We start from the raw sequence: 24,939 nt of genomic DNA, 5'->3' as shown, positions 1-24,939 counted from the left end.
CATGTTGATGTAAAAGTTGGGTATTCATCCTTTCTGCTGGCGGAGTAAGATTCCATTGTATATATGGACCACATCTTCTTTATCCATTCATCTGTTGAAGGGCATCTCGGCTCTTTCCACAGTTTGGCTATTGCAGACAACCCCTGTCTTTTCTTTTTTAAAACCACTTTAGCTTTAGCACCTGACCTAGAGCCTGATTCATGGTACACCCTCAGTTAAATTGTTGAATAAATGATATAACTCTCCTTATAAATTTTAATTTTTTCACTTATCTGTATATTTTTCTAATAGAATTATATATATATATAATTTGTATATATATGTGTATGTATACTTAATAAAAATATATACATATAATTTGTTTTCTTTTAAGGAGGATTATGGCAAATACTCTGGGTTTTCATAGATATTATGATTTTTAATAATTTCATGACTTAAAATATTTCATCAGGTTCAGATACAGAAACAAAGAAATAAACAAATCATAAATGACTCCTCCTCCCTCAGTGCTCTAGTGAAAAGTACTGAGCCATGTAGAAAGAAGAAATAAAGAAATAAAATCTTTATTTAAGAAATAAAATCTATAGAACATTCAGGTTGATTCTAGTTGATCTTGTTAAAAAGTACAGTAAACATATTTCTACATATTTCTCTTAATTTCCTTTAAAATTCTTACTTAAAATACCTTCTTAAAGTCAAATGTAACTGCAGAGGTAGGGTTTTTAAATATATGCTCTGCAGCTCTTCAGGTAGATGTTAGGTGATTTCCCCAGGTTGTGGTGAATTTGATCTTCAACACTGGTCTGCTTGTCACTTTCCACTTTGGCTAAATGGATGTTGTGTCTCTTGCAGATTAGATTTGAAAGGTGTGAATTGATCAGTAGGTGAAGGTTTATTGTAGGCAATGAATACTGGATTAAATTCTAGTGTTTTGAGGGCTTCGAGGAGTTAGATCAAAGGTTGGGGAGCAGAAGATGAATGCTATGTAAGGATAGATATAATGCTTCTTGATGCTTTTAAATCAGGAGACTTATGTAGCTCCTATTATGGGGAATCTGATTCAGACATTAAAACTTTATTAGGAAAACCTAACTTAGAGCAAAAAGTAGTGTAAAAAATTATTTCTGGAAAAAAAAAAGATGTAAAAATATAGGTATGTTCCTATATCCTCACTGTCCAACACTTTTTATCCTTATACTGAGCCCTCAAATGCATTCTAAACATTTAAACATAACTATATAATAAAGAGGAGGAGGCTTAAATAACCATTTCTAACATGGAAGAATTACGAGGATATGGCAGGCTGTTGTTTCAAGGACAGTGACCTAGGAACGTATCCCTCAGACTGCTGGGTACTCTGGAGTGGATGCTGTGTGAGGAACTTTCCTACCTCCATCAAGTTTTCTTGTTTATTTTTGTCATCAGTTTTAATTCTACGTGGGAAATACATAGTTTCAACTTTGTTTAAAATATCTTCTTGAAGCCCCAGTTTCAGCCTCTTTATTCCTCTGATTTAACCAAAGGGGAATGAAGTAGGGAAAGCTGTGACTTTAGCTTTGAGTATTAGCCACAGCACTCTCAGCTAGAGTAGTTTTGTGACTTACCAAAAATGGAACCATTAAAAATGATGACTTACAAAAACTCATCTTTTATAATCAAGCAATGTCAATGAAAAATAACTTGTATAATCAAGACGTTTGCAGTCTTTTTGTATGTGAGTTGTGGTGGGAATGGGTGGGAAGGTGGTAGGAAGATGACTAAGATGTCTGCTTTCAATGTGTTTACAGTGGAATAGTGTGAAAAATAGATTTTGAGCAATGTAAGGAAAAGAAGGTTCTGTTTTCATATCAGTATAATTACCTAACTTGTGGAAGCTGTTCCAGGAGTTTTATAGGTGAGTAGGCCTGTGTCTGGCCTATAAGCCAGTCCCACTCTTCATCTGTTCCCACCCTTTTGGCCTTGTGCACTGGTGGGTGGGTGGTGGGTTTGTTTTTTAGTGCTAGTCAAACATTGCTGGCTTGGAAGGAAGCAAAATGTAGTTAGTTGTCTGCGACTCGGTGTGGAATTTCTCCGGCTTAGAGAACAGGTCAGTTGTTTCCAGAATTGAAGTCCCAAGCAGGACAGGGATACATGCTCTCCCTTTAGCATCCTCCTTTCCATTCAAAAGAAGCAAGAAGTCATTACTCCTCCCTTTTCCAGGGATAAATGAACTGCATGTGAGCTTTTGCTAGCTCCCTTTTCTCTGCCTATTGCAGAGCTAGCCCAGTGGGAAGCAGCCTATTGAATGCATCCAACTTAACTTTTCACAGCTGCTCTAATTGCCCACTTTCTATACTTGTTTAGTTTTTGAACTGAGTAAAGACTTTGAGTTAGGAATAAGTCGGAGTTTAGTAGCTGGACAGTAGGGGCTTAGAAATTGGTGAGGGAGGGTACAGAGTGATTACAAACTGGTATAAGATTCAATCCTCCTTAAATAATTATATGGGTAGGGGCGCCTGGGTGGCTCAGTCGTTAAGCGTCTGCCTTCGGCTCAGGTCATGATCCCAGGGTCCTGGGATCGAGCCCCACGTCGGGCTCCTTGCTCAGCGGGAAGCCTGCTTCTCCCTCTCCCACTCCCCTGCTTGTGTTCCCTCTCTCGCTGTCTCTCTCTGTCAAAAAATAAATAAAATCTTAAAAAAAAATAATTATATGGGTAGACCAGATACAAAATGTACCATCATTTAACTATATTTACACAGTAAGTAATATGTATGTAAATGCGAAAAAACAATGCCCATGTGCATCAGTTCTGGTGCATGTACATGGGTGGGAAGGATAACTTCCCAAGTCATGTGCCTAGCCTTAAAACCTTACTAGTAGGAAATAAAAGGCGATCTCTACAGAAAATAGATTAGTCTCCTTTTGAAAACACTGTTTACACTGGCTCATTCCAACAATAGAAGCTCACAGTTCCTACTGTGAATCTACCTATGAGACAGGTTGTTTTGCTAGGTTAATTTAGCACCTGAGTATAGGATAATAAAAGACTGTAAATCTCAGTGGATCACTTCAGAGTTTATGTCCATACCAAGGTTGGGGCATGCAACTTTGTCTTATTCCTGCATTTGGTGCCTATAATTTGAAATCACTTTTAACCAGAGTCTTAAAAGTCTAGATTAAAAATCAGACATTACTAGGCTGAGTTAGTGCCAATAAAAATGTTAGTCACTAATATGAGGCAGATCTTGTTCATTCTATGTAATCTTGGAAACCATTGGAAAGTCCAGTTGCAGTTGTGCATAAACAGCTTGGTTAGCAGTATTGTATGATGGCCTGTGGTAACTCTCAGGAAAGTCTTGGACAACATGAACCTTGCTCTCAAGAGATTAAACATTTACCAAGAAGGAGAGTCAGTTTGCTAGTAAATATTTTAGGTGGGGACTTCATTCCCTTAGACACACCTAAACAGAAAATTCCTGTGTTGGAGACAGACAACACAGAACCGCTTGTCAACTAAGGTTATGGCTCCCAGCTCTGAGTCCAGAAATGAGGTCATCCATTAGGTAATTCAGATCAAAATATATTCATAATAATTGCTCAGATATTTCTGACATAGCTCATGTATTTACTGTTTTGAATGCAGATATGCAGATATAGCAATAACAATGGTTAGTGCTTAATAGTTCTTAGAATAAAGATGTGTTACATCTTAAAAAAAAACCTTTTATATGGAAATCTACATACAAATTATATGTGTACAGATTGATGGATGGTAACTCACACTGAACCAAGTTTTGTGTACTCTGTTGTCTGTAGTATACTCTATGTTTTTGATTCTTTCCTGTACCTTCTTTAGGAGAACATGTCAAAAGGTGAGACTACAGGACACAAATTTAAAATAATGACTTTTCAAGTCACGGGACCTTTATTGTGTCTTCCTAGCCAGCAGTGCTTTGCCCGGGTGCAAATATTTGTTGTTTGATTACCTCTCAGAAGTATGACATGGTGGTAAAGTGACTTACCTGTGAGCCTGAGTCACCTTGGTATATAGATAGGAGCCTGAGAGTGATCACTGATGCCTCTTCAGAGAGTGGGAAGTAGAAGAAATTCTTCAAAGGAGAGGTTGGAAAATTTCTTTCGTTTTCCTTGTTAGAGAAAGTACTATGGGGAAAATGCATACATCATTTGCCAAATAAATCCATCCACTTTGAGAATGCATCTGTTAGGTCCAGTGGAAAGGTACTATGTGATCCAGTTTTGCAAGTGATAAATAAGAATGTAGTCTGAAGGCATGGCACATGGTTTGCTTTGTGTGTTTCACAGGGATTTCTATGTAGTATAAAAACACTCTGAGGTAATAACCTGTGTTTCAGGTTAAAAATAATAACTGTTGTGTTTATAAACCAGGAAATGCATTTAAATGATCATAAATGATTTTAGCTAAAAAAAGAACCAACTTAAACTAATAAAATTCAACTTTTAAAGTATTAAATTATGAAATGCTTCTAGAAAGATTTTCTTCAGAATGTGGTGATGAACTTTAAATACTCATTCATACAGATTATTACTAATATTTGAAGGTGGAGTGTGGCCATGAAACTCTTCTTGAGCATTGTTTAGGAAAAAATTTCCAAACCAGAGACAATATCATTACCAACCACAACTGAACTCTTCAAAAAGAGACCTGTGATTTTTACTAAATTCTAGGAAACAATTACCTTCTCATTTGCTGAATCAAAAGAGAACCTATCACTTATTATAAACCCTCATTATAACCCACTTAAATGTGGTTATATAAATCAGGAAGTCCTCTATTAAAGTGGAACATTTCCAAATGCCTAAATTGTTTATACAAATAACATTTTCTTTTGAACTCTGTAGAGGAAGCATATTTTACTTTTTAATGGCTCTCAGTTGGACAATTGAATTATTGTTCTCCATTTTTTTTTTAACCACCCTATTTTTGCACCCACACAGAAACCACCCACAATTAAGGATTGAAACAGCTGGGAAAGTTGCATATTTCAGGTGGAGTTCCTGTCTTTAAAAAAAAAAAAAAATCCCACTTGAGAGAGGTTTTTATCATATTAGCTCTGTGTTTTAAAGTATGTAATTTGATTTCATTTGAAATTGAAAGGCTTAGATTTTTATTTTTATTTATTTTTATTTTTTTATTTTATTTATTTATTTTTGAGAGAGAGAGAGGGAGAGAGAGAGAGAGAGCACGCACAAGCATGGGGGTGGGGGGTCAGCAGGCAGAGGGAGAAGCAGGCTCCCTGCTGAGCAAGGAGCCTGATGCAAGGAGCCTGCTGCGGGACTCTACCCCAGGACCCTGAGATCATGACCTGAGCTGAAGGCAGACTCTTAACCGACTGAGCTACCCAGGTATCCCAAAAGGCTTAGATTTTTAAGTTTCAGGCTCTGAAAAGCAACCTGAAGCTTATGTCACAAGTCACATGTCTCAAAGAAAAAAAAAATTTTGTCTTAACTTACTGATCTATATTAATCCCCTGAAACCCCTTTTCTTTCTTTAGTGATCTGCTTAATAAAAAGTAGTTTAGTATGTTACATAGAGAACTTTATTATCAACTCCAGCAAATTGTATGCTTTTGGAGGTTAGAAAGTTTTACTCATATTTCTATTCCTGTATAGTACTAGTAATTAAATGCTTTATTTGTAGCAGAGGCTTAGTAAATATTTGTTACATGAATAGTCCCCCTGCAAGACCTAGTTATAGAAACGAATCATTGTAAGGTACATAAATAGAATTTCAGAGTCATATATTAAATAAAATATATATATATTTGGATATGTCTAGTATAATTCTTTTCAGTATAATAAACTAAATTTTATGCATGCACATACACACACCTAACTTTTGCATGTACTTGAGAATCATTTAGAACAAATTTCTTAGTATTTCTAAATATTTCAAACCAGAGCTAAAGATTTTTGTATTCTTTAGTTTCATTATTGTTTGTTGACTGTTAGGTTACACTGTGCCAATCCCTGGGAACCTGGTGGTGAAGCTAGCTACTAGCTCTTGCCCTCTTGGAGTACACTGACTTAGAGGCTAAGATGGCAACAATACACTCCTTTTAGGACAACATAACTTAAAGAAGGCTGATTTCAAGGTGAGTGGATAGAGAGGGAAAAAACTTTTATCTATGGTTAGTTACTTAGGATAGCTTAAATCTCAACAAAATGGCTAGACAGTGAAATAAATGCTGTAGCCCTATGTAATTTGGGATGCAGGAATATGTAGTTTAGCCTCATTATTCACAAATTCTGTATTTGTGAATATGCCTATTCTACAGTATTTTGGTATCCCTGAAGTCAGTAGTCCCGGCGCTTTTGTGTTTATGCATAGAGGTGGAAAAGTTGAGACACCTGACTCGAGCATCTACTGAATAAAGTGAGATGCAGTGAGGCGCCATGACTAGTTGACAACTAACAGGGTGTTTTTGGTCTTCTATAAGAGCGATAGTCCAAATTGTGTTGAATAAAATTTACTGAGTAAATTTTAAAGATTTTATTGGCTTTATTAAGCAATCCACAAATCAGGCAGCACCCAATCTAGCAGTAGAAAGGAGTTCTGAAGAGCTGTAGGAGGCAAGAGATTTTTAGACCAAAGTGAACAAGAACAAGGAAATTATACTGGGAGTTTGGTGATTGGCTAAAGCAGGGTTACTTTCCTTATATGGAGCCAAGGGAAGTTTTGGAATTGGGTTAGGTAACTTGTGCTGAGCAAGCAAGCAGTGTTTGGTTGACTTAGGCCTTGTTCTGGGAGAGCAAGGATAGAAACTTAAGGTTTGGGGGGTTTAGCATGAGTGACTCCATTGGGCCTAACCTGGTTACTTTAATAAGTAAAAGGACCAGAGATTAGAGTCAGGAACTTGCTTTTGTACCTTTCTTCCACTATTTTTAACCTGCCTATGCCTGTATTTCCTACCAGTAAAACTCATTTATTATCTGAGTACCCAAGTGCCAACTAGGTCTAAGGTGCTTTCAGTGGCTTAAGTAATTTATATTATCATTGGGTGACCAACATTAAATAACCAACCACAGTTAAGCTATAATTGTGTTGAATGCTATAAAAGTAAAGTATATTATGCTAAGAGATCATACATACTCAAGATAGACCAGGTCCAATTGGGTGGGTGGGAAGATGGAGGAAGGCCACTCTGAGGAAGTGATGTTTAAATTCGTCATGGAGAAATGGTAGGCGAAGGGGGAGTAGGGAGCAGATTTCAGATCCAAAGAAGGGGTGAATAAAGACCTTGAGAGCAAAGGAGATACCCAGGAGGAAAATGGCATGTGTGAAGGTTGTGGGCAGGTAGATAAGACTTACTAAGCCCTGTTAGGGATATGGAATTTTAACCTAAAGGTAATGAAAAGCATTGCAGGGTGTTAATCAGAGAAGTGATGTTATATTTACATTTTAAAAAGGTTAATTTGACTGCCTTATGGAAAATTTAAGAAGGCTGCCCCAGATGAGCTTTTTAAAAAATGTTTTTAAAAAGCCATATCTCGGGGCTTGTGCCCAGGAGAAAACGGGTCATGGGTAGCCTGACTTTAATAATGTAACTTATGGATATGATACCTATTTTTTTTATTACATTTGCATTGACCCACAGAACCACACTTAGAGTACATCTCTTTTATTTTCTGTATGAATAGAATGGTCTTAGTAAAATTGGAGTCATATGGTTTGCTTGTAATTGCAAGCCTGAATCATAACATACCCATGATGAATTTTTTTCATAATTTTTTGCATAATAACAGAAATATGTTTTATTGCCTGTTGGTAAACATCAGGTACCATAAAGGTAAGTGGTGTCCTGTGTGGGTATTAGGTGCATAGTTTATAGTTTTGTTAGTAATTTCCTAGTTTACTTACTGGAGTTTATCTGCTCATGTTGAATATAGTCTGCTTTGAAAACAGCTTTTGAAGATAACATTTTATCTCAGTTGCTTTATGTCTTTCTGTCCAGAAGCTGCATTTCTTTAGTACTAGGGTGATTCTCATACCTTCTTCATGTATGTGTGGAGGTGGGAAGGTGGGGAATTGTACTGGCTATTGTTTTTGTTTGTTTAAATTATCAGAAAGTGTTACGTCTGACTTAGAAATGTTGGCTTGGTTTCTTAGAATCCCAAGTTTAATATGTTAGAGTAGAAAGAGACCTTGGAGAACATGGGAGCTAACTCCTATCATTTTGCTTTAGACACAGGGAAATGATTTGCTAAAGTCACACCAGTATTAGAACCTTGATTGCCTGGCTCCTAGGTCAGGAAGTTTTACTCTTGAGTTTAGTTGTTCGTTCGTTCATTGGTTCATTCATTGGTTCATTCACTGATTCATTCATTCAATAAAGCCTTATCGGGGCACCTGGGTGGCTCAGTTGGTTAAGCGACTGCCTTCGGCTCAGGTCATGATCCCGGAGTCCTGGGATCGAGTCCCGCATCAGGCTCCCTGCTCAGCGAGGAGCCTGCTTCTCCCTCTGACCCTCCCCCCTCTCATGTACTCTCTCTCTCTCATTCTCGCTCTCTCAAATAAATAAATCTTTAAAAAATAAAAAATAAAATAAAGCCTTATCAAGCACATATGATTTGTCAGACACTGTTTGAGTGCTAAAGACACATCATTGTGCAAAACAGAAAAATAATCCCCACCCTCATGGGGATTTGTCAGAGGAGTTAGGTGATGAGATGTATAATTAAGTTCATTGTATATGAAGTTAGACTGATAAGTGCCATAGAGATAAAAAAAAGGATATTATCTAAAAATTTTCTTAAGTAATTTTAAAGCAGAGAGAGCTAATTTTAAGATAGTGGTATCACTGCAAACTGCTTATAAAATGAATCTGTTTTATTTTCCTTTCCCTGTGTAATCAATCAAAATTCACATGACCATGAAAACACTGACCCATTTCTAGATTTGAAACCTTGGTACAAAAGTCATAAAGTAAATACTTCTGAGCCATGCTAGCTGTAAGCACTTGATTTTTTTCTGAAGAATTTAGAATGTAAAAGCATTTCTCCAGTACATCCTTTTGTGCTAGACCATTGGACTTCTTTCCTTGCTTGGGTGTATTTAGTCTGTGTACGTAAATGTTCATTGTCTTGATATATTCAGTCTTGAAGAAAACGAAGGGGTAACGTCCTTTTAACCGTAGTACAAGGATTGAAAGCCAGAGAATATCTTAGAGGGCTTTGCCATATAGTCTAAAGTTTCATTTGCATGTTCTCAAGAGACACATAAGGCTTTGATTGAAGTTACCCTTTAGGAGGTTTATTCTGGCATCTGTGTATGTGATGAATTATAGCATGGAAGTATTTGCCAGAGTAAGTCAAAGATTGCCTTCCTCAGCAAATCTTTTATGGACCAAGAGAGAACATTTCTAAATGTGAATGAAAAAATAAAAGTACAGTTTCAGTTTTGATGTAAAATGTTTGGACCAGAAAGGCAATAGTTCTAAAAACTGTGTTTGAAATAAGTGAGTTAGGAGGCAGGACATGGACACCCAGAGATTATTGGAAAGCTCATTGGCAAATGGCAAGGACAAACATGTGAACACTAAAGAGAGGTTTGGTGGTTGAGGGGAAGAAACAGAGTATAGAGGGAGAAGTTAGAAAGCAAGAAAAGAGTTGGATAATAGGCCTAAAAAAAAGGTTTGCCTTATGTACTAGTCTAGGAATATGTGGCTGGACAAGAAGGCTAATTCTGAGTGATTTCTCTGACATAGATAGAATTCAGAATGGTTGCTGAGTCATGATTCAAAGTGCTATGGAGAGAAGAGCTTTCAGGTCATGCTTTATTCTTGGGACTCAAAGGTAATGTCTTATTTCCTCCATAACCACGAGGGCCAAGAGTACTGCTGCCATTGAAAATACCGATAAGCTTCAAGGAGGAAATAGAGATAATTTTTACAAATCTTATTAAAATGTATATTGTTTTCTATTTAAATATAGTTTTAACTCTTAATTCCTCATGCAAAGCATGCATTCTTCCCCTGCCCGCCTTCCGCTAAAGCCAGTAGCTGCCAGACTGCCTGTTATCAGCATCAGCTATGGGAAGCCTTAAAAATTTGGTTCCTGGGCTCTACCCCAGGCCTGAATGAAGGTGGAATCTCCTGGGATGAAACCTTAGGTGCCTTTAATTTTATGGAGGTTCTTGGTGTCTGATACTAGCCTGTGGAAAACCACCGCTCTCAACAATAGACTTGTGTTAATACTGAGGGGGGCTCAACTGGAGAAGGTACTGAAACAGGGAAAAAGTCTATTTCAGAGTTTGTGCTTTATGGATCACCAGATCTCTGATGCCCAGCATTTTCCCAATGGAACCATTAAGCAGCAGAGATGAAGTGGTATCTTTCTATGGGAATGGAAGAGGAAGGGTAGAGGAGAGAGATCAGCAGTATTTGGTGGCTGGATGTATGGAAGGGAGGACTGAAGTTAATTCATCACTTGAGTTACTAGCAGAATGGTGCTTTGGGCCCATTTATGTGTTTATATGTGGCAGTACCTGAGTGTAGAGTGAAATTATGAGTCAACTTTTGACACATAAGTTTTGAGATGCAGACAAGACTCTCTAGTAGAAATTCTTGGGAGGTAACTGGATTTGCTCAGTTTCATGAGCTTGGGGGTGTAGGACCATGCCTAAAGTAATGGGAAAAGTAGATACATTTCATGTGATTCGTGGGGGTTCAAAGTTTCACTCTGCAAGTCCTTAGCTCTATGATCTTGGATATTATTTAACCTCTGTATTTCAGTTTCATTATTTGAAGAACAGAATGGTGAGAGATTTCGGTGTTTTACTTGTGACCACCTTGTGGGGTACTGAGGATTAAAGAGCGTGTGCAGCGCTGGTGCAAGTGTCAAATAAATCTCTTCCTCCCCCAACCCCTCATATCTCCCTGCTGTTCCTCCTTTACAAGGATAGGAGTACATGGGAGTAACTTCTTAGACTTGGGAGGAGGAGAAGTAGCTGTGTGGAGAGAAGAGTGATGATGGAAAGGACAGAAATGTAGCTAGAGATGGGGAAGGGGAAGGTTAGAAGCTTCATGGGGAGTTGTTAGCTTTTGGGAAAAAGAGGGCCCCTTTTCTGAGGCAGGCAAGTTGAAGAGAATGAATAAATACAGTGTTAATCAGAGGGTCTTGAACTTCTCTGAGAAGCAGGAGGCTAGGCCATCTGGTACCAGTGAGTGAGGGGAAGCTGGGGCTGGGTTCTTGAGAAAGAAAATTCTTTTTAGATAGCCACTGTGGGAAATAGGATTAGGAGTAAACTAGAGTTGAATAAAGGAATTGCCAGAAACCAAAAGCAAAGGGGTTAGATAGCTTGAACTCTTAGTGTCCTTGTGGGTGTGTGAATTACTGCAGAGAGAAGGTCACTGGAGGTCAAGAGGTTGTGGAAAAGAGAAGCTGGATGTTGGACAAGGAAGCGGATGTTGAAGGTCCAGTAGGGTGGTGGCAGGAGGATTGGGTGCAGAGGAGGAGTATGAATGGGGTGCCTTTGTGGAATGTGAAGGAGTGCTGGGAGGTGGGAAGGATTGGCGGGTTTGGTGTAAGCGGCTGTCAGCAACAAATTACTGATTGTTTCCTTTAAGGCAGGATGTTTGGGGCCTGATTACCCCTTGAGCACAAACAGCTCTGGGACTGTTTGCTTTTAAAGATGATAAGCCTGTTCTTCGCTGTAATGTAGCAGGGTAGTAAGCTGGCATTACCTTCCCTCTCTCCCTCCTTCCTGCTCTCTCCCCCTCCTTTGGCAATAGTGGTTTGATGGAATAGAAGAGACTTTGGAATGAAACAATCAAAATTAAATACCTGCTTCTCCACTTAACTAGCTTTGAGATCATGGGGAAGGTTACTCCAGGTGATTGATACTCTTTTTCTCATCACCTCATACCATTATGTGAATTAAATGAGATAGTATGTGTGACATCTCTGCCTCTTGGTAGAGGTGCTCCAAAGTCTGAGTGATCTACATACGGGGGGTCTACATTTCTGGATTGGAGGTTGTTTTGGCTTTGGGAAACAGGTCAAATGACACTAAAATAAAACTAAAATAAAACAAGGCAACATTAGATCTTTAAGAAAAAGAGGGGGGTGCCTGGGTGGCTCAGTCAGTTAAGTGTCCAATTCTTGATTTCAGCTCAGGTCACAATCTCAGGATCATGAGATCAAGCCCCTCGTCCAGCTCCACACTTAGCAGGGAGTCTGCTGGAGACTCTCTACCTCTCCCCCTCCCGCTCCCTTAGCTCACGCAGGCTCTCTCTCAAATAAATAAAAACCAACAAAACAAGACAACATCAGAATAGCACAGGTTTTCTAAAATGTATGCTTCAAAAGAAAACAAAAATATGTGACTTGGAGACTGTGTTATGCACAATAATACTTATTATATTAACATATATTCCCAAGAGTGAAAGATTTTTGATTCAGAAGAAATTCATTGGAAGTAACGAGATGGTGTGAAATCTTCAAAGAAACCAGCTAGAATGAAGTTTTGAAATTGTGTGAAAGTGAAAGGCTGTCTTTCTATATTTGTATGTATTCATTTGGCAAAATTTGACCTTAATATTATATAACATATATGCCCTGCATGTATGCACATGAGTATACTAGAACTCTCAAACTACTTTGTAGTTCAGCAGTTTCAAAGCACTTATTACTACAAGGCCCTATCTCCATTCAGAAACAATCTGGGGAGGAAAAGCCATTAGATAGTGTAGAATTACTTCTGTGCCTCCATTGTGACTTTTCAACTTGGAGTCCTAATTTTCCTCAGTTGCAATAGGTAATCCTAACAATCTGCAGTGGTTGTCGTAGCTCTCTTTTACAGGTGAAACCCCTGGAAAGAAGGGGTACACTCTTCTTTGAGTCCCATTATGCCAGTGAGGATAAGAGAAACCAGAGTGAATATCACCTTAGACCAGAAAAGAGTGAGAGATTGACAGTCTTGCCACAAGTTCTGAATCTCAGCCCAAATGTGCAGTGGCGGGCAATGTTGAAGCCATGTTCATAGAGTCAGTGCCTGAAGACATATGGAATGTCAGAACCCAGGGAGGGAGGGAGGCGTGAAGAACAGGAGTTGGGGATTTAAAAGGAGACTAGATTACTGGCCATAACTCTAACAGAGAGTCTGGGTAGTATAGTTAGAGGATAAATAGGAGCAAGTGAAAGTAGAAAGAAATGGCTGGATATTGTGAATTCCAAAGTGAGGATTCTGTCCCTTTGTCTTGTGTAGTCAGGATTGGCATCTCTGCCCTGGGTGGAACAAACATGGCACAGTTGATAGTAATGGACAAGTGATGAAGCAGAGATGTGGCAGTTTTTAACTCTATTCAGAATACATGGGCAACTTAACAAAAGTTTAATTTTATGACTTTTCATTTGTAGGCTATGCATTTCTTATTGTTCTTTAATGCTTAATTAGCAAACTATGCTATAACATCAAATACGTTTTTATTACTAAAATAATATCTAATATGTTCTAACCTGGTACATCTCATATTTGCTGAAGCCTAACACACCTGCATGCAATGCTATACAGGGATGCACTGGTAGGATATGAAAGAATAATTTTTTTTTTCTTTTTCTTTCCTTTTCTTTAAATTCAATTAATTAACATATAGTGTATTATTAGTTTCAGAGGTAGAATTCAGTGATTCATCAGTCTTTTATAATACCCAATTCTCATTACATCACGTGCCCTCTTTAATGTCCATCACCCAGTTACCCCATCCCCCCCCCCAGCAACCCTCAGTTTGTTTCCTATGATTAAGAGTCTCTTACGGTTTGTCTCCCTCTCTGATTTCGTCTTGTTTTATTTTCTCTCCCTTCCCCTATGATCCTCTGTTATGTTTCTTAAATTCCATATATGACTGAAATCATATGATAATTGTTTTTCTCTGATGGCCTTATTTCGCTTAGCATAATACCCTCTAGTTCCATCCACATGTCTTTGCAAATGGCAAGAATTCATTTTTTTTGAATGGCTGAAATTAACAAGTCAGGAAAGAAGAATTTAAATACAAGTTTGTAGGGATTTGTTTTCAATATTAGTCTCTTTGATTTATGTTTGGAAATTAAAAAAAAAAAATTAACCACCAGGAGGATGTTGTGGAGAACTTGGTTTAGTTATCTTAAAGATAACTAGAATTTCTAGGTTTTCATGAGACCTTGGATTCTAAGGGGCTGTGAAGTGTTAGAAGAAAGATTGAGTGCCTCTGAGTACTTGGGTACAGTGACCTATCAGCATTCAGCAGTAGCCTTTGATTTTTTTTTTTTTCCTTTTGGTTTAAGAAGCAATTTATTGGCTTTGTAACTAGGCATCCATGGAGCCTGAAGCCACAAATAGAGTGGAACAATCTTATTTGATGTTGTGGCTCCCCAAAAATAACAAGAGTTTGTGGTTGCAAATAATGTTCAGTATTACAGTAGGCAGCCCATCAAGTGGGGGTGTTAATTGTTAAAAAGATGCACAATATCTACTTGATACTGTGTGGAGAATTGGTGTCACTTTTTGTATTTCGCTGTCTGTTTTCTTTTTCAGGCATACCACAATGATCCTGCTTCTTGCTTTGTTTATGAGTTAAATTGTTCCTGAACCAAAGCTTGCTATTCAGTTACTGTGCTATCTTTGATCTTCTAAATGTTCAAATAATTAAAACTTCCTCAGTGGGAGTTCCGGGCATGAACTGCTGATGTGATGCCCTGTTAGATCATTGCATGCTTCATAATGTACTGCTGAGTATCACTTGGCTGTGTATACTGATTCCACTTTTATTTTTTTCAATGTGGCCAGATCTAGAAGCATCTGATGAATTCACTTGCTCTGGCTCATATCCTCATATCCTTAGTATTATACTGCTTTTCTCCTATCCCTGTGGAAAAAAGTCATTGCCAGAAGGATACTAAGAAAGACCTTGATAGCCTACGTCGTCCACCCAGATAGAATAGTAGAGTGACTGTTGGAACATTATCTGGACTTCTAAAATGATTACATGGGTTCAGTCTGGCTTCTATAGACTTCTATAGGTTTTTATGTTTTCCTTGAGATTTAACCAAGTCTAAATCCTACTGCTAACTCAGTTCTCCCCTATTATACAGCAAATCTGAATGTCATAGTTGATTTGCTCACTTAATAAGTAAAAAATGTGTTGCTGACATAATTGTATATGTGACTGAATTTGCGATCTGTAGTTCTCTTTGGGTATGTATTTATGCTACTTAGGTTTGAGGAAAAAGACTCCTGGGAGAAATATTTAACATATCATTATCTGATTATGATATAAATATTGGTTGGATATGAGAGAGACATGCTTTCTCAATTCTCTGAGTTGTGAAATCTTTAAAGCTCAAGCAGATCAATTGTTGAAACCTTTAATAGTATAATGCTTAGTACTTACAGTAATGGAGTCATGTCAACAATGAACAGGGAGTAATTTTCTTTATTCTTTCTCATTTTTACTTCTAAGCACTAACCAGGTTTTCCATACTCAAAAATAGTCTGGTGAAGTTAAGGCTGCTGAAAAGATTGAGTTAGGAAGTAGATATTTTAGACAGTTCAGGAATGTTTTAGAATTTATGATATTAGTAAATATAGAAGCCATGATCCGACTTCCTCACTGTGTAGATATATTTCAGCAGTTGTCTTTTTGAATGTTTTTACTCTTGGGACCTGTCATAAATACACCTGAATAATAAATTCCTATTGTTCCAAGTGTTTTTCCAACATCACATTGGACAGATGAAAAGGGAAGATTTAACAATATTCTTAACCTCAATAATTTGTTGGAAAGTTAACGTCTATATATGAAACTGATTTTGATTGCTCTCCAGTAATCTCATGATCCAGATGGTCAGGAAGGGGAAAGATTATTACTGGTGAATACAGCCAGGAAAGTTTCATGCAGGTGGCAAGAATGGGGATAGCTAACATAATTTTCCAAAGTATCTGGCTTATCCTTTTCAAAATAATTTTATGAAGCCTAGAATACGAGTTGGTATGTTTCTCTGTATATAGCAAATAGATTGTGGAAATGTATTATTAAACTCATTAATTCATTTAATGAACATCTATTTAAAGCTCACTGTGTATTAAATATTGTTTTTGGGATATTGCTGTCACTTAATCAAGCTCCTGTCATACCAACTATGTATGGGGAGAATCTAAAATTGCAAGAGCAGCTATTAAATTTGATGTTAGTCTGGATCCCCAAAATCAGATAATGAAATGGTTATTTATGTAAATATTAACATTGATAAACAAGGTATGGAACATCACATATAGTTGCTTATAAAAGAAAGTATTTGGGTATTAGAATTTGCATGTAATAAAAATATTTTTGGATTTTACTTAAGTAAAGTCTTAGAAGAAATTGCTCAAGGAGTCAACATCACTGAGATGGGTGCTGGAGGAGTCATTTTGTATGTTTTGTGCCCAAGGTCGGTGGGGACTAGACTCTTCTATGAGTTTTCATGTTCTCTTAAGGCATTTGTTGGTCCTGGGCACCAGAAATTCTAATACTGGCTTCTCATCTCAGAGGAGTTGCTGGGGTACACTAGGCAGCTTGGATCTATCTGACTGTGTCAGAGGCTCCTTTAGATTTTGAGCATAGGCCAGGCTAGGAAGTCACTGGCTATCAGTCCTTTGCCCTTTGCCCTAAAACCCAGTTTATACAATACTTTGAATTATTTTATACCTGCTTTATAGGATTGTTAATTCCTGTTTTCTTTCTGTGTTGTCCTGTGCTTTGTAAGCTATTAATGCAAAACTTAGAGGAACTATTAATAAAAAGACTTAGGGGAAAGCATTAGATATGGGTTGAAAAAGTAGGTTGCTATTACTATTTGATGAAATGATGTTCCTGGCTGTTCATTTCCGTGTAGGACAAATGACAAACATGAGTATCTTCATTTGGACTAAGAAACATACTTTTATGGAACTGAGACTATACTATATAAAGAACAAATACTATATGAAGACTATACTATATAAATTTCCTTTTATTACATTCAGATAATAATTGAAGTAATTTCCCTGAAAAATCAACAAAAGAAAAAGAAGAAACAAAACTTACTCTCAAATTGGGGCAGACCCAGAAAACTGCTGGAGGGAGAGTAGTTTTTGTTGTGAGGAACCAGACATGCAATTGCTTTTGCATGTTCAATTTTTCTCCTCAGACGTTCTCATTATAATAAACTATTATTGTACTGAGTCTATAAATAGTATTTATATGGGAAACAGACCAGAAAACTATTCAAGTTAAGCAGGAAACAGCATCATTAATTTTTAGACAAAGAGGTACAACAGTATCAAAATGAGAATCTGAGTTTCTTCACTTAAAACCAAAATCTGACTTAAGGCATCTGCACGATTTACTCTTGAAGTAGTAGTTACTTGGGGAAGCCTGTGGACTTCCAAGTTGTTATGGGATGATGCTCCTGGGACTACTTCTAGGACACTACTCCATGAGACAGTGGTTGCCTCCTGGGTTGTGTTTTCCTGACACTCTAAATCAAGCTATGTCTTCATTTATTCCAAAAATACCTGTTGTCAAAAAAACAAAAACAAAACAAAATAAAAAACCTTGTCAGGCTTCTATGTGCTAGATATTTACTTAATTCTTTGGGAAAATTAGTATGTGCATTTAGCCTCCTAAAATTAAGTCTAGTGGGAAAATAAAGCATTTATAGCATGTTTTATTTTTCATTATTTAAAAAAAGGTAAAAATTTTTATTAGGCTTAAAAACTAGCAGCCTCTCATCTTACAAGTCCTTAGCAGACTTAACTACTCACAAAGACCACTTTGAACTTTTAGCCATTTCTTCTGTTTCTTTCAAGACCATAATTATCTTGCTAACACTTGACTTTTTCCCCAGTCTTAGATACCCTCTTTTCATTTTATACTGTTACGTTTATATCATGATGACTTTGTATGTACTACAACTGAGTTATTTCATTTATTTTGATGGTGCTACTTATATAACTGTTTTCCCAGGAGTTAATAATTGCCTTTGAATTTTCTTTTAAAAGAGTATAAATTTCCTTTTATTACATTCAGATACATCAGGTTATTGATCAGATCTACTTTTATTCTCTGGAGACATTTCCTGGTCTGTAACCTGTTGCTCCAGTCTGGATAAGATCTTTGAACCTTTTGCACAGCGGTTGACCTGCAATATCTCTCTGTTGACATAAGAATTTCATTTGCTCCTATGCTATATTGGATCTCCTACTTCTAGGTCCCATATCCTCTTTTCTTGGTTTATTCCCATGTTTTGTTAGAGTGCCTTATCCAGCAGCTTCCCATAAAAGAAGCATATGAGGGTAGTTGGTTTTTTGTTTGTTTGTTTTGTTTTGTTTTAAATTAAAAAGTTTGGGAGGCATTGAGTTTGAAATCTGGGGTTAAAGTGCTTTTTATACAGACTTTAAACTTACTATCAACTTTCTTTCACTTCTTATTTTCTCACCTTCAGGAGTACCTGCTGCCTCCAATTCTTGTAGTCCAAACTGATTTATCTCTTGGTTTCTTTCTCTGTAGGCATGTCAACATAATGCCTTCCATTGTCCAAGATTTTATTGACTTTTTTTTCTTCAGGCTTACCAATAGAGCTCTTCAGTGGCAAGATAGTTGCCAGGATGATGGAATGCTTTATTTACCCAAAGTATAAAAATTTAATATTCTATTATATACTCCAGTTAAAACTTTTTGTATATTTGTAAAATGTTTTTCTCTTCAACTTACTGTTGTCACAACTGTGTTGTATTGTAGCATTGATACTGTTATTTTTGTAGAGATTAAAATCTCATTTTTCTAAATTAAAAAAAATTGTATTTCCTCTAAGGTCATTAATGTGTTTATCAGATTAATCTGAGTCTCCCAGATAATCCTTTGATTTCTCTTTTGGCAACTGTGAAAAAAATCCAATGTGAAGTAATCATAGGGATAGTATTTCAAACCAGGTTAGTTAGCATAAGCCTAGTAGTTTTAAAGAGTGGAGGGAAAAAACCTAGATTGTAATTTCAAATTCTTGAATGGAAAACATTCTTTTTCTTAATAAGTTCTGAGACTCTTGATTTATTTTCCTCACTTACCTGCCTTTATTGTAGGCTTTATGCCAGACTTACTAGACTTCTTCTTACAGACTGTTTTTAATATTAGTATGGGTAGGAAGGAAATGGTAGGGAGCCTAAAGAATAAAGACATAGAGGGCGCCTGGGTGGCTCAGATGGTTAAGCGTCTGCCTTTGGCTCAGGTCATGATCTCAGGGTCCTGGGATCGAGTCCCGCATCGGGTTCCCTGCTCAGTGCAGAGCCTGCTTCTCCCTCTCCCTCTGCCACTCCCTCTGCTTGTGCTCTTCTGTCTATCTCTCTGTCAAATTAATAAATAAAATCTTTAAAAAAAAAAAAAAGAATAAAGACATAGAAGGGAAGGTTCAAAGCTTAAATAGAAATAATTTTTGCATTCATTTGCATTATTTGTTTTGTTAGTTTTGTAATCAAAACATTCCAACTTTAGTTATGTTAAGTATAAGATATAGAAATTGACGTGGATGAATTACTGTTTCACAATTGCCATTTGGGACTATGCATTTTTAAAGAATACGCTATTGTAAGTCCCAATTTATTTTTTGGTTTATTCTCCCAGTGTTTCTGAGTATTTGATACTTGTCCCAAGCCAGAGCAATAGGAGTTGTGATAGCTCTGTAAAGCAGTCCTTCTTCCACCTAACTAGGGAGAAGCTCTGCTTTAGAGAGCTATCTGAACTTGTAATGAGCACCAGGTGTTGTATGTAAGTGTTGAATCAATAAATTGTGCACCTGAAACTAATATTACACTGTATGTTAACTGGAATTTAAATAAAACTTAAAAAAAAAAAGAAGAAAAAAAGTAAATCAATGCTTCTCAACTTCAGTATGCAAATGAATCACCTGAGGATCTTATTAAAATGCAGATTCTGGGGTGAGGCCTGAATCTATATTTCTAACAAACTCCCCAAATGCTGATGCTGGTAGTCCTTCTGGCCACACTGATGACTCACAGTCTAAACTACCTTGATATTGGAGTAATACAGAATACAGAATCTAGTTTAAGCATCTATAACTGTTGAGCTTCTAGACAGAAGTCAGTGGGAGATGTTGCATGACTGGCTGATACTAAGTGCATCTAAATAGTACTGGATTTATTGCTTCTTAGAGATTTAATATATTCATTATTTGTAGGATTCTGTTTAGAAGCAATTTCAGTAGTAAACTTTTATTTATTAATTTAAGTTTTATACATTACATACATAAACTGTATCTCCCTAGTGTCTTTGAAGAAAAAATATACTTTGTGTGTGCTAGACTTTAATTTGCAGTGCGCAAATATCTGTTATCTATAGCTATTGGTCATTGAGATCCTACTGTGTATACTGATCTATGCTTATAGAAGTGTAAAACCAAAGTATATATACACATTTATAATCAGCTTCACTGTAATGTTTATTCCTGTGCAATTAGATATTAGCAATGAAAAGAGGTTAATGCTTTTTTTTTTTTTAATCTTCTAAATAGCTCAGTCATTAAAGGAATTTGCAAGATTACTCATTGCAGTAGAAGAAGAAAGGAGGAGACTGGTAAGTCTGTTCCCCATTTTTTTAAGTTTGCTTTGTTTGGACATATTAAAAGAAAGACTGAACCTTCTGAATTAGACTTAACTATACCAGACCTTATAATGTGATAGATGTACTAAATGTTACAGAAAAGATTTCTGAGTATGATTATCAATTATTGCCAATGAGATATATACCATTTCTGTTTATTTCATTTGTTCATCAGATGTAAATTATATTCACTTTGCTTTCCAGTTAGTTCTTTCAAGAATTAAAAATATTGAATTGTCATTGTAAACCCATTCTAACTGAGTAAACTTCAAAAAAAAACTTCAGTGTTATAATAAAGATACATTCTAGGTATTAAAGACAATTCATAGAAGGAGCAAATAATTTTGCCAGGGTGTTAACAGGAGACTAACTTTTCTTTTCTTTTCTTTTTCTTTCTTTCTTTCTTTCTTTCAAGTTTTGAGGAGACTTTCTTTAAAAGGTGACATTTCTGTTGTGTCTGAAAGGCTGGGAGGATTTTGCTTGGCTGGGAAGAGTGGGGAAACATTGTAGGTTAAGAGATTCATTTATATGACAGTGTCAGAGCATAGTTATTAGTAATACATTTATTCATTTACCAATATAATTTTGTACCCATTTTGTTCAAGCATCTGTGAAGGCCTCTGTGACCCTGGCTTCCCATTTGTATATGGGAAAAATGTAGTACACATCCCATAGGATCATCGTAAAGCATTTGTAGCAGCACCTGGCATAAATGTTGATGGTAATAAAGATGTTATTTGTCACTTATAGTGAGGGTTTCAGACTTGTTTAACATGTCATCTTTATCACTGGCTTGACCATTCTTTTGGGGAATTATATATACACCTATGTATTCAATGTGGATTAAATGTAGTGTCATTCTGCTAACTGGATAAGGAGAGTAGTTTCAGGAGGATGGCCTTGACTCAGGGAAAAATGCCTGAGCTAAAGAAGAATCACACAACTATCACTTAGCAGTCATATAAGTGAACTTGAGTAGAGGCCACCAGGTGGGAGAAAGTACTGTATATATTTTTAGAATAAGACAAATGGATGGTTCTTAGATGGTATTAGAAGATTGGTAGTTTTAGCCATATATGGGGTTTAAGAGCTGGGCTAAAAAGTTTTGGTGTGTGTTACAGGAAGGCAAAATTGTTAGTTTCTGAAAAGAATGGGAGAATCAATATGGGATTTAGGAAAGATTAATTTGGTGGCCCTGTGAGAGATAGATAAGGTGGGGGTGTCAGGGGTGACTATATTTTCTTAGGAAACATCGTGGTACCATGGTCTGGTCCCAGTAGCAGATAAATAGCCATACAGTGTAATCTGTGTTAGATACATATAAGCCATTATGGGAGACTGACCCTTTCTGGGGAGGTCAGAGAAAGCTTTTTTGTGGAGGTAAGTTTGATTGGAGTCTTAAGACTGAATAGTACACTTTCAAGGGCTCTATGCATAATCCTTACTCCAGTTCTATGAACTATGCAATAGAAGTCCAAGTTCGATGGGGAGATGTGAGTAGGAGGTGCCTTACGGCCCAGAGAGGAGCTGATGATGAGAATGGGAAAAAGTGATTAGGGAGATGTAAAAATAGAGTTGTAAATGGTGTGGAAGCCAGGGGAATATATGGTTCCAGTTTGAGTGAGGTTGTTACTCAAATCCTGTGCAAGTAGTTTGGGAGAATGATAAGCCAACTATCATGGTCTATAATTTTAGAAAATGTATTGAAAGAATACGGGAAAGTGTGTTGTAGTTTGCAGGAGTAAAAAGAACCAAAGAAATGTTCTTACAGCATTGAGGAAACCTGTAGACACCAGGGGAAAGGCTCTTCCTCTGAGCTGGGAGGAAAGAAAGAGCATCAGTTAAAATATAGAACATTAGACAGTAAATTTTTTGGACAGGGGATAATAGTGTCAGGGAGGAGTGGTCATCTGCTATAGGAGGAGTTTATAGAAATAGTTTAGAAAGCCAAGAGCAGGTTATGTAAGAGAAAAGGGCCTATGGGTTAGTGATAATGAGCCATTAAAGGTAGACATCATAAATAATGTCAAGGAAAGACTAATTGCCATGCCTTCATAGATTTTTCTAACAATACCCAGAGCCATGGACTGAGCAGTAAGAAGAGGTAGGAGGTCAGATTCAAGTGGTGGGCACAGAGGATGTGCTCGATTATAGGCACATGGGTTTGTGTAATATGAAAATGGGTCTTGACTGATTATAGCGATAGCTGAGGCAGGAGATGACTGATGGCTTTAGAAAGCAGAGAGGACAAGCATTACTACTGCACTATGTTGACGGTTCACTAGCAATAAAAGAAATTCTGAGACAAGGATGTTGTGATCAGGAGTGGGAGTGGAAACATGCTGAATTTGGCAGTGGAGCTGGTCCAGATAGTAATGAAATTAAGATGTGGCTAAGGAGGGAGACAGACCTTAGGAATCAAGAAGGCTGAGCTCATAGATTTGGATGTTTTCTGAACAGAATCTTGAGGTCATCCAAAATGATAACTGAATAAAGGACAAAGACCAATGAGAAGAAATGGCCAGGGAATGTGGTAGAGTGTCTTATAGACAGTGGAAATAGAGATTGAAATGCTAACACTTAGTGTTTCAAAGATCTTCATTCCTGCCTTCAGCCATGTTTCTCATGTTGGGGCAAGGAGGAGATTCTGCATTCATGAGTGGAGTCATATTGCAGGTTTTGATTGCTTTAGCTGTTGTTTCAGGGAAGATCTGAAATAAAGAATGCAAAATAATGAAGAAAAATCTATAGATAAAAGCCTAATGGATTACATGTCCACAGAGATTATATAAAAATAATTATTAAACATACAGTCTAAGTATTGGGGTACCACTTCCAGTCACATGATGTTACTACAACCAAAGGTATAGCTGGTAGCAGATTTTGCCAAGATGTGCTGAAGAATTTCTCTTTTAAAAATTTGTACTTCATTTAGGAAGTAGAATATTTTAAGTGTACTAAGAGTATAAAGGAGTTCTGTAGTGAAAAATAATTATGTTTCTTCAGGGATAAGTCTTGATTTATTATATATTAATTGAATTTGACCAAAATCTAAGTATGTTAGAACAGCGACTAAGCAAAAATAAAATCTCAAGAAGATGATAGAAGACACCTAACAGTTTAATATTTTTTTTTAAAGATTTTATTTATTTGTTTGAGACAGAATGAGAGAGAGAGAGAGCACATGAGAGGGGGGAGGGCCAGAGGGAGAAGCAGGCTCCCCGCCGAGCAGGGAGCCCGATGCGGGACTCGATCCCGGGACTTCAGGATCATGACCTGAGCCGAAGGCAGTCGCTTAACCAACTGAGCCACCCAGGCGCCCCAGACACCTAACAGTTTAAACAAATTCTCTTGTTTTCAGTGATTTACCATACTTAGTAAGATGAGTACATCATCTGGGTAGCCTAAAGATTGTTTGCAGAAAAAAAGCCCAAAGAAATATTGATTTGCTTTTTGAAGAAATGGGGCCTCTTTTTTAGTTCCTTACTAACTTGAAGTATTGAATTAAAAAATTCTGCTAAAGCCAACTAAAAATGCATAGTTTTAATTCAACAACAAAGTGACTCCGAGACAGTGATAGGAAATACCCATTTCAGAAACTTTTGAGGGTATAGTTTATCCTGTCTCATACTTCTTGCTGGAAAAACCGTCCTCCAGGATAAATTTTTTGCAGCTTGACTGACATCTGCCATCATGTGGCTATGCAGGAACAGCTTTTAATGATACAACTACAAGAAGTAATTTACTAGTCCTTTGTAATGACCTTAGTAAAATGCTTATTACTTACAGTGAGGATATTGGTACTGATCAGTGACATGGGTTCTTTTTTTTTTTTAAGTGCATCTTTAGTCAAAATGTTAGAATTTTTCCCCATAGGATGCAGCACTTAAATGATTAGAGATGCTGTAGATCAGATGTCCTGTTATAGACTCTCGGTCTGTCCCCAGCACAGGGAGTGGCATCTGAGCCATATAAACTTTTTTTTTTTCTCTTGCTTTTTTTTTTTTTTATTCTTATGTTAATCCCCATACATTACATCATTAGTTCTAGATGAAGTGTTCCATGATTCATTGTTCGTGCACAACACCCAGTGCTCCATGCAGAACGTGCCCTCCTCAATACCCACCACCAGGCCAACCCATCCTCCCACCCCCCTCCCCTCTAGAACCCTCAGTTTCTTTTTCAGAGTCCATCGTCTCTCATGGTTTGTCCACCCCTCCGATTTCCCCCGCTTCATTCCTCCCCTCCCGCTATCTTCTTCTTCTTCTTTTTTTTTTCCTTAACATATCTTGCATTATTTGTCTCAGAG

At 37.1% G+C, this 24,939-nt stretch overlaps 1 protein-coding gene across 3 annotated transcripts in view; it reads left to right on the top strand.

Annotated features, from left to right (window-relative positions):
* Nucleotides 1-24,939, top strand: part of LOC145716273 (rho GTPase-activating protein 42-like) — a 123,659-nt gene that overhangs the window by 2,042 nt on the left and 96,678 nt on the right. For all 3 annotated transcript variants that reach the window (XM_081799063.1, XM_081799064.1, XM_081799062.1), the window contains exon 2: nt 20,542-20,603. In XM_081799063.1, the coding sequence (XP_081655189.1) occupies nt 20,542-20,603 (62 nt within the window). The remainder of the gene's footprint in view (nt 1-20,541; nt 20,604-24,939) is intronic.

This window comes from Leptonychotes weddellii, chromosome 11, assembly GCF_054177405.1.
Source record: "Leptonychotes weddellii isolate Sample4059 chromosome 11, ASM5417740v2, whole genome shotgun sequence".
Taxonomy (NCBI): Eukaryota; Metazoa; Chordata; class Mammalia; order Carnivora; family Phocidae; genus Leptonychotes; species Leptonychotes weddellii.
The sequence above is the reverse complement of the archived record's forward strand: the minus strand, read 5'-3'. Positions and strand labels throughout refer to the sequence as shown.